Source organism: Zingiber officinale, chromosome 4B, assembly GCF_018446385.1.
Source record: "Zingiber officinale cultivar Zhangliang chromosome 4B, Zo_v1.1, whole genome shotgun sequence".
In the NCBI taxonomy this organism is placed as follows: Eukaryota; Viridiplantae; Streptophyta; class Magnoliopsida; order Zingiberales; family Zingiberaceae; genus Zingiber; species Zingiber officinale.
This window is the reverse complement of record NC_055993.1, coordinates 68,356,957-68,367,347: the sequence shown is the minus strand read 5'-3', so window position 1 is coordinate 68,367,347 and position 10,391 is coordinate 68,356,957. Positions and strand designations below refer to the sequence as shown.

The 10,391-nt window shown below is 36.7% G+C and overlaps 1 protein-coding gene across 1 annotated transcript; it reads right to left on the bottom strand.

Annotated features, from left to right (window-relative positions):
* Window positions 1-5,343: 5,343 nt before the first annotated feature.
* Window positions 5,344-8,990, bottom strand: LOC121978303. Its single transcript, XM_042530666.1, has 7 exons — window positions 8,661-8,990; window positions 8,090-8,575; window positions 7,475-7,675; window positions 6,851-7,082; window positions 6,302-6,767; window positions 5,759-5,903; window positions 5,344-5,457 (listed from the first exon to the last, which is right to left on the bottom strand). Exons 1-7 carry the CDS (start codon window positions 8,988-8,990, stop codon window positions 5,344-5,346), a joined length of 1,974 nt encoding a protein of 657 aa, XP_042386600.1.
* Between the last annotated feature and the right edge of the window lie 1,401 nt (window positions 8,991-10,391).

The window sequence follows — 10,391 nt, the reverse complement described above, 5'->3', positions numbered from 1 at the left end:
GTAGCAGTGGATAACCTAAACCACAGCAACCACTAACTTCTCATATCCAAACTTCCTTTCTGCTGAATTACGGCAGGTTGAGGAGAATATAAATGAACAATTAAAACCCACACCTATTCTAAAATTTTCTAGAATTTCCAGAAGTCATAGGATCCATAACAGTTCCAAATGCAGTTCCTCCTAATCAGTCCATCATCCCAAATCTTCAAAGCATTAGGAAGGAAATAAATTCTTAACTAGGCGACTTCGTCTTACTAACTCTACTTCATCACCAAATGGAGATCACTACTCATTCCAACCAGGAAAAAGAATTAAAACTGAAATGCTATACAATGAAACGAAATCCCTAGCAGACATGAATTCGGCACAACACAATCCGAAACAAAAGAAGGAAACTAAAAGTCGGAACTACTCTTACCACAGGTGAGTAGCAACTTACCTATCCTTGGACTCAAAATCGGGAAGAGGAGCTGCTAGGGTTCGGAGAAAACTCAAGTTCTCCGGCTCTTCTTCGTGCTCACGGGTCCTCCTCGACGAAGAATCACGACGGTGAAGGAACCTTCGGAGAACGCCATCGCCGGCCGCCGGAAATGAAGCTAGGGCTTCGTTTTCTTCACTCGGCAGAATCGGCGCCGTCGCAGAAGGGAAGAGGAGAGAAGGAGAAAAAGGTTCGGGGAAAAAAGAAAACTTAAGTTCTCTCCTCTTATAACTAGGGTTTCAATGATAACATATATATATATCTCGCACCCTACCTTTCCACAAAATATTCGCGGAAGAGTTGGTATGCTGCGGTTTGGACCAAGTCAAGGGTCGTGGTTTCGAATCCTCAACCGAACGTTTTATTCCCCTTTTATTTAAAATGCTCCTAGCTACTGCTTATATATAATTTGCTCCATATTTGATTTACAAAACACTCGCAGACCAGTTGGTTGGCTGAGTTTGGTTAAGATCTGGTTCGGGTCCGAGGTCTTGGGTTCAAAACCTGGCTTCAACACTTTTTTTTTAAACTTCTTCCTCTTGATAAAAATACCAAACGAACTCCAAAAATTACATAAAAATACTCTAAAAATTTCTAAAAATATCTAGAATTTTTCTATAGTATTTTTAAATATTTTTGAATTATTTTTGGAGCTCAAATGGAGGAAACTTGGGTCGTTACAATCCTCCATACCTTATAAAAAATTCGTCCTCGAACTTCGAATGATTCTGGGCATTTCTATCTCATACTGTCCTCATACTCCTAAGTAACTTCCTCATGCTTCTGGTTCTAATTACTTAATTGGGATTTCTGACTCCCCACTGTCTTGTCCTCTATCTTGACATCTAGTTATGCCAAGAAAAGACTTGATATCTTCTCTATCCTTTCTAATCATACATATTTGTATATGAATAAAGAAAACAAAAAAAAACTCTTATCTGACTTAAGCGCTTATAAACAATTACTCTATACTACACATAATAAGGGAAAGCATAAAAGAAAAATTAAATACTTTCTTACTTGAAGACGACAAGGTTGGTGCTGATGTGTGATGTTGGAGAATGGGAACTGCTCTGACATCAACTGTAACGACCACCCTTCTTACTACTACTATTACACTCTAAGGATGACCGTTACTTGACTACTAACTCTACTTAACCGGTATGATAAAAAAATCACATGGAAACCTTACCGAAAAATTTCGGCAGAGACTCCCTTTTACCGGTGACTATAAATCAAGATACAAGCATAGTATACATCAGCCACAGGCGGCTGGAACATTTATCAAACACCCACGCAGTTAAATAAGTATCAAATACACAAATATCTACTTACTAAACTGAACTCATCCTACATGCAATCTAAACAGAATAATCTCAATGACATGAACTTAAAATACAACTCAAATGTTTACAATAACTAAAATGCAGAAACTAAATGAAAACTTCTTTCCTAGTCCCAAGGCTTCCATAGTCCTGGCATCACACATCCTTCGAACAGCTCCTTGTCACCTTCCTTTCTATATCTTTTCCTTTCTTGTATTTGCAGTAAGAGGAAGTGCAATCTATAAGTAAAATTTGCTTAATAAGTGCTATCTAACTCACAAAATCACGAATGTGCATATATACGAAAAGAACTAGAAACCATATGCTCTAAAAAGAAATAAAGCATAAACATAACTGCTCATGTCAAACTAATAGCAAAGAAAAACTAAGGAATCTACTCATGTAATTCTAATAGCTAATCATGCTACTCATCTAATAGGTAAACATGAAAACTACTCATCCACTAGATAAACATGATAGAATAAAGAACTAAACTTACTGATTTTCAGAACTATATGAAACTTATTTCATTTGTTCTAACTTAATCTTTAATACTTTATGTTTATATAAAACTCGTTTTACTCGTTCAAAAACCTATACTTATAATACTTCAAAATAATAATCAACTTCTTCTTGGGCCCAGGCAACTGTACTTGCTATGCGCGCATCCCTAACTAGACCCGAGATAGCTGGTCCCGAATCTAGTAGGGTTTACTAGGTTATCTAAACCAAGGGACCGACTATGGGAGCCCAGGCCAAGGACTACTGAGAGTCCTGCATACTAGGTTATCTAAACTTAGGGACGACTATGGGAGCCCAACCCAAGGACAACTGAGAGTCCAGTACAGTGCCACTGATAAAAGTAAAATACTTGTTATCTTTTAATACTTCTAATATATAATGCCTCGGCATTTTTAATAAGCACCTTGTGTGCAAAAATCCCTAAAGTCTTGACTTTGGGATCTACTTAAGGCCTTGGCCTTTTTCTTTCTTTTCTTTATCTTTCTTATACTTTTCTTAAACTCAAACTACTGTAAGGGTATCTTTCGTATGCATCTATGAATGAAACTAACTATGTAACACATAATCATGCATAGAATACAAAAGAAATCTGCACATACAATACTTATAAAAAATCTGCACTAATGCTTAACAGAAATCTGCATACTAGCTTGATAAAAATCTGCATAATAGCTTAACAGAAATCTACATACTAGCTTAACAAAAATCTGCACTTGCTTAACAGAAATTTTGCAAAGAAACTTAACAAAAGAAACATATTCTGGCTAGTACAGATTTTCATCGTCTCTCAAACTTCCTTTCCATAATATGACTAATACATAGCTTATCTGGAATTCACTCAATAAAGATATTATAACTCGTAATCCATTTAAAATTCCAGAATCAGCCAAGCACAGATGTTATCCATATACTTGAATGTAAGTAGCATAACTAAACCTCAAGCTCAGATTCAACATAAGCAATTTATCTAAACCTCATGCTCAGATTTAATGTAAGCAAATTATCTAAACCTCATGCTCAGATTTAACATAAGCAAATTATCTAAACCTCATGTTCAGATTAAAGAACCTCAAATCTGTATGCTCGAATGAAAGTAGCATATCTAAATTACTCACATACTTCTCACCTGTTAAATTCATTACATCAATTCAAATCATCTTTAGTCTTAACACATGATACTCACCAAATCTATACTTGAATCTGTAGGTTTTGCTACCACATCCATGATCAACTCAAGAGAATCCAAACATCAACAATTAGCTTCACGGAACTTAAACTAGCTTCAAAGGAACTAACAAATAAAAATCTAACTCATGCATAGGGAAGTAAAAGATGGATCATATACATTGGAGAAATACTCTTTTCAGTTAGTAATAGTACATCAATTCAGATTATGGTAGCAGTGGATAACCTAAACCACAGCAACCACTAACTTCTCATATCCAAACTTCCTTTCCGCTGAATTACGGCAGGTTGAGGAGAATATAAATGAACAATTAAAACCCACACCTACTCTAAAATTTTCTAGAATTTCCAGAAGTCATAGGATCCATAATAGTTCCAAATGCAGTTCCTCCTAATCAGTCCATCATCCCAAATCTTCAAAGCATTAGGAAGGAAATAAATTCTTAACTAGGCGACTTCGTCTTACTAACTCTACTTCATCACCAAATGGAGATCACTACTCATTCCAACCTGGAAAAAGAATTAAAACTGAAATGCTATACAATGAAATGAAATCCCTAGCAGATATGAATTCGGCACAACACAATCCGAAACAAAAGAAGAAAACTAAAACTCGGAACTACTCTTAGCACAGGTGAGTAGCAACTTACCTATCCTTGGACTCAAAACCGGGAAGAGGAGCTGCTAGGGTTTGAAGAAAACTCAAGTTCTCCGGCTCTTCTTCGTGCTCACGGGTCCTCCTCGACGAAGAATCACGACGGTGATGGAGCCTTCGGAGAATGCCTTCGCCGGCCGCCGGAAACGAAGCTAGGGCTTCGTTTTCTTCACTCGGCAGAATCGGCGCCGTCGCAGAAGGGAAGAGGAGAAAAGGAGAAAAAGGTTCGGGGAAAAAGAAAACTTAGGGTGCGTTTGGTTTGGAAAATATTTTCTATTTTCTGTTTTCTATTTTCTATTTCTGTTTTCCTGTTTTCTGTTTCTGTTTTTAGAAAACAGAAAATGTGTTTGGTATGATATGCAGTAATTCTATTTTCTAGAAAAGAAAACTGGAAAATGCGTTTGGTATGTTTATATGGAAAAAAAATAGATTTATATATGAATGTTATTTTATACTAGATTTAAGTTTTTTAAACTAGATTTATGTTTAGGTTGCTTTCCTGGATTTGATCTTTCTAATTGTTTATACTTATATCTGAGAATTTTACAATGCCCTTCAATGCGCCACTTGCTCTGCAAAGATCATATATTTATTTCGTTTATAACTATTAAGTGTTATTGATGTCTAGTTATTGTTGTAAATTTATTTACAAACAAACAGACACACACATCTTCTAACATTGATGTGTAGACGCTTACGACAAAGAGTAACACAGAAAAGAGCAAGGTTTTAACACGCGCAACAAAGCTATGATAATTATCTCCAGTCAAATTAACCCTTAAACATAGAATCCAAATTCAAAACATCAAATGATTCTTTCATAAATGCACAACTCATTGCATTAACACTTTTATTGAAGGAATAAATATCTCCAGTCAACATATTTTATGGCATAATTGTCTTGAACAAAAAAGACTAGTCTTCATCCTGCACAATGCGACATTGCCACCTTATACAACAACTTGAAATGGTTTTCCCAAAACCTGCCACCATCTCAAGGTGAGACTGAAAAATCTACACCCGATGATAGCATCTGCATTACTTGGATTTGAAGGATCAAGCTCTGGCATCTTCCTTTTGGTAGCTGTTTGCTTGGAACTTTCTGCTCCCTTTGAATTGATGGAGGTATCGGTCTTCGCAGCCATGTCAATCGGATCAGAAGATACACTTGATGGCTCTTATGCAGTGGAAAGAGTGTTGAATTTGTTCATGGTTGACTTGCATTGCTGCTCAAACATCACTTGCAGGTACTTCCCTTGCTCCTCAATTCTGAGTTGTAGATTTCTCTGAATCTGTTGAAAATAATGAGAGAGAATTAGCTGTTGCTGGTACAGAATACAAAAAATATTACCGACGATACAGCTGTGAGTTGAACAAGAATAATTGGGACAAATACAGTTTAACGCTTGAGGCTGCTGCTTGTTTTTTGAAGTTAGATGTGAAATCAACAATCACGCAACATTCATTAACAATTGTTTGTTGAGAAAAATACCAAATAAAATTCCATAAATTTATGGCCTGGATCATGTCAAAGATACAAAAAAGAAATAAAACAATAGAAGAGCATGCTCATAACTCAACTATAAAAGATACCTGTAGTTGTTCATGAAGGCGTTTCTGAACTTCCATCTGGAGCTGCAATGCCTCAGTTAGATCAATACCTCTGAAATAAGATGTCACAAGTTGAATCATTTCAACAAGACTGCTTGTTACCTTAATGACTAGAGGAGGAGGGGAACTATGCAGCAAAAAAGAAAATAAAAAAAGTAAGGATCATATAAGCAAAAAAGAACATATGCAGCAATCCTCACAACATTCAAAGTTCATATGCAGCAATCCTCACAACATTCAGAGTTCCAAACTCCTCTCACATATGCTATGTACTTGAGACATTAATTTTCAAATTTGTAGGTCTCAAAGAAAGTCCACAGATTGTAACAACAACTTTCTTTTCTATTCCTTCACAAAAATCAAGAGCCACAGATTGTAACAACAAACTTCCCATCTGAGCTAATTACAGATTGTAACAAAATGCTTCCCAACCAAAATTCAAAAACAAAAAACAGCCAATTATAACAGTCATTCATAACAAAATCAAGAGCCATAAAAGGCTGAAACCAGACATTAGCTAATTACGGATGATGCTCCACATAATCATTCCACATATGGCTTGCAATGTCATCACGTATGTGTCCCATCTGAGCTGTTTGGCTTGGATCAATTGGAATCGTCTCTTGATCACCAAAACTATCTTCAACTCCAGACATGAGCATATCTTCAGATGAATACTCTATAAATAAATTATCCATTGCATGATGCCGACGTATGAAATTATGCACCGCACAACATGCAAGTGGAATTAATCTTTGGCTAGTAATTGGATAGTTTGGCATATCTTTTAAAATTTGAAACCTTGCCTTAAGCACCCCAATGCATCGCTCAATAATATTACGACATGTGCTATGCCTATAATTGAACAACTCTTCCTTCCCCCTTGGTCTGCCTTGCCGTCGATAATCTCTCAAGTGATAGCGTTGACCTCGATATGGAGCAAGAAACCCCGGCATATTTGGGTAACCAGAATCAACCAAATAAAATTGATCTGTGATAGTATTATCATATTAATTAATAATGTAAAATACCTACATAAATGAATATATATAGAGAATTTTTTCTATTACTTACCACCGCAAGGTTTAGGAAAATGATTTTCATGCCTAGTCAAAGCGTCTATGAACACCCTTGAATCATTTGCTGTCCCCTCCCAGCCCGTATACACAAATGTAAAAAGCATATCGAAATCGCATACAAGCATCACATTTTGTGTGACAATAACCTTTCTACCACGAAAAGATGTTTGAATTGATGTCGGTGTCCATGCCGATACGTGAGTTCCATCAATAGCTCCAAGACAATTCTAAAAATACACAATGTCTTAGTAAAGATATGTTGTTAATGTAACTAGATACATTAGGGTAAAATATATACCTTAAAATATGGAAACCACTTTAGATTATGCAATATGCGAGGATGTACGTCATTGTGTTCATATGGTCGAATAATATGTGTGCCCAATGTACAAACAGCTCGTAAAACTTGTTTGAACCACTTGCTACAAGTGTACAATGAATGTTGAAATCGATCTGCACATATTCGATGTCGTGTGTTGTGCCCGATGATTAGTAAGAACATAGCGACACCTTCTTCAACAGTAACTTTCTTTCCATCTTGTAATATATTCATCTCTTTTAATGTCCTACAAAAATTCACGAACACATGTTTCGACATACGAAAATTATCAAAGCAAACTTGAGGGTGCCCATCAAGTATTTCTTGAATATACATCCTCCCAGTAAGAGATGACGTTCGACAAGGCATCCGATCAATAGATCTATGAAACTGAGTCATTTCATGAAAAAAATCATTTGCATGGCTCAAAATAAGAAGCAAATTGATATCTGCGCCTAATTCATCATAGTCATCAGATTCATCATCAGAGTTTGACATGATCTGCAATAAATCGATATTAAACTCAGCATACATGTATAAAATTAATTATGAATTGAGGCAAACCAATAAACAATTAAAATTTAAAAAGCATGACATAGTCATCAACATTAAATTTCAAAATATCAAATATGTCTTAAACATTCAATCCACAAAATAGCAAATATGTCTTACACATTCAAGTCACAAAATCAAAAACCATCATTACTTAAAAAGTCTCCGGCTAGGTAATAAAAGCAATCCCCATGAACTTGTCAACATATGACCCTACACACGGTCGAGATTGAGGCAATCCAACCATCCAGCTCTCCTATTTGATGGAATTTTCATGAAAACCTCTCGTAGCCAAGGTTTACCGAAAGCTTCTGTAGCTTTTGTGTACACTTGGTTTGATAAGTCATCCATCTGATTTAAAACCTGCATGCACATATCTATAGAGTAAGGATCACTGAACCCGCTCGTTCCAGTAGAGGAAGAAATTTCTTGTTCGCGTTCTAACTTAGCAGCCCTCAAATCCAGGTATTTTTGCCTAGCAATAGATTCTTGACTCAGGTGTTGCAAGGTATCACTCCACTTGTCCATATAAGCATCATATTTTTCAGTTTTTGAACGCTTAGGATCTTTACGTCGATGACTCTCAGTTGATTCTGTACTACGACGTCGGCGATTGTTAGGTTCCCCTCCAACGTCCTCATTCTCGTCATCGACAACTTCAACATATGAGCTGACACCTCTGTTAATGAATGCTTCTTCGAGCTCTCTCTCTTCATCAGATGTGGGAGGTAATTGAGTAGAAGCTCTATGCATATCACCAGTTGCAGTTGTCCCGCCGAAAATTTCACTAAGAATGTGAAAATGATCACATCCTTCCTTTCGTATTGACTTATACTCCTTTTTATTTTTCTGTTCCATTGATTACAAAAAAATGCATTTTATTATACATAAACATACAATAAAATTATATATTTGATTAGATATAAGTATTTACCAGATAAAATTCTGCCCACACTTCCTCTGGAGCATTCACTTTATTGGTGTCAGGATCCATTGTCACACCAGTATGCGCAAGCAATGCTGCAAAAAGACGTTGTCTTGTGCGTAGACGATTCCATTTACCTTTGAGCCTTTCTACACCATAATTCTTGTTCGTAACCTGATATAATTCTTTGTTGATCTCCTCCCAAACCGTATTAGTGAAGGTAGATGTTTGTAGCTTATTGTGCTTCACTTTTTCATAAATGATATCGACAAACATGGCAACATTTGTCTTTGACCAATCATACTTCTCAATTTCGATACTTGGATTATGCCCTCCCATAATGTAATCTCTAAAAATTGCCAATATTAAAGGCGACATAAAAATGTAGAGCAACATATATTAGAAAATGTAATACCCAAAGCAATACCCTAAGCAAGTTACAAGCATGTAGAGAAAAAAATTGGAATGTACATCCAAGTTTTAACCTTTTCATCTAGTAAGTTAATGCCCCAATGTAGAGAAAACAAGGCCCTGAGATTGAGTTGCAATAGACAATGGTACTTGTGATATGCATTGTTTTATTCAAGTAAAAAGAGAATAATCACAAATAGATTTATGAACTCCAATGTAATTCATAATGACTAGATATAGTTTGTGAGACTAAACCTACATATTCTAACAATTCTAATGGTTGACTCCAACATAAAGAACACAACTTTCCATCTATTTTTGTAAAAAAAAATTATTATATAATCATAGCCATTTTATAAGTATAAAAATATAACATTTTTATGTCCTCTCCTTGAAAATTCCCACATTTCTCAAATTGAACAAAATGAAAAACCAATTGCCATCAAACAACCTCAATCTGAACAACTGTATAGGAAAAAAAAGGAGATAATAAAACTAGCTGGTGAGAAATTACAAATTAAAAAATCATGCTTTTGTTAGAACACACATTGATCACGCTTCTGTTAGATTGTGGCACAGCTACAGACTTGAGCATTCAAGATTAGGTCAAATATACTTCTTCAAAATTTCTATTCATTTCAAATTCCATACTTCATCCAAATACAAAGATCTACTGAAAAAGGAGGAAGGAAATGATGAATCTTACGAATCCAAACCAAAGATGTCTGGAGCTTTTAGAACGAGAAGGTGGCTTCTGGATCGGAGAGGGAGGGCAGCGGGGCAGACTCAGAGAAGAACCCTAGCCCGATGGCGCAGAGGGCGGCGACAATAGGGATGACGAGACGATCGGAGAGGGAGGGCAGCGGGGCGGACTCAGAGAAGAACCCTAGCCCGATGGCGCAGAGGGCGACGACGATGACGGGGATGACGAGGGGTGCGTTCTCAGCGCGAGGTTAGGGAAGGCGACGAGCCACGTGGTCGCTACAAGGAAAGAAGGAAGGGAGGAAAAGGATGAAAGAGGCGGTGGTGAATCTGGCAGTGGTAGAGGGGCGTCGGTGGAGAGGGGAAGAAGAGGGATGGGTGGCGGCGATAGGGAGCTAGACCACGGGAGAGGGGCTCGGGAGGAAAATGAGAGTGGAGAGAAGAAACTAGGGCTTAGGACAGAAACACAAGGTTACGCCGCGTTTTCCAGTTTTCTATTTTTCTGTGCGCGTTTTCCATTTTCTCTAGAAAATGATATTTTGTCATTTTCTGTTTTCTTAGAAAATGAGTTCTCATTTTCCAGAAAATGGAAATGGAAAACACAAAACAAACAGTAATTTCCAAAAA

What these genes read in the sequence shown, in the direction of transcription:
- LOC121978303 (XM_042530666.1), bottom strand. Translation starts at nt 8,990, where the DNA reads ATGGGAGGGCATAATCCAAGTATCGAAATTGAGAAGTATGATTGGTCA. An exon ending in TGTGGGCAGAATTTTATCTG is followed by an intron (nt 8,576 to 8,660) that starts GTAAATACTTAT and finishes TCAATGGAACAG; the next exon opens with AAAAATAAAAAGGAGTATAA. An exon ending in GCCTTCATGAACAACTACAG is followed by an intron (nt 5,458 to 5,758) that starts GTATCTTTTATA and finishes TATTTTCAACAG; the next exon opens with ATTCAGAGAAATCTACAACT.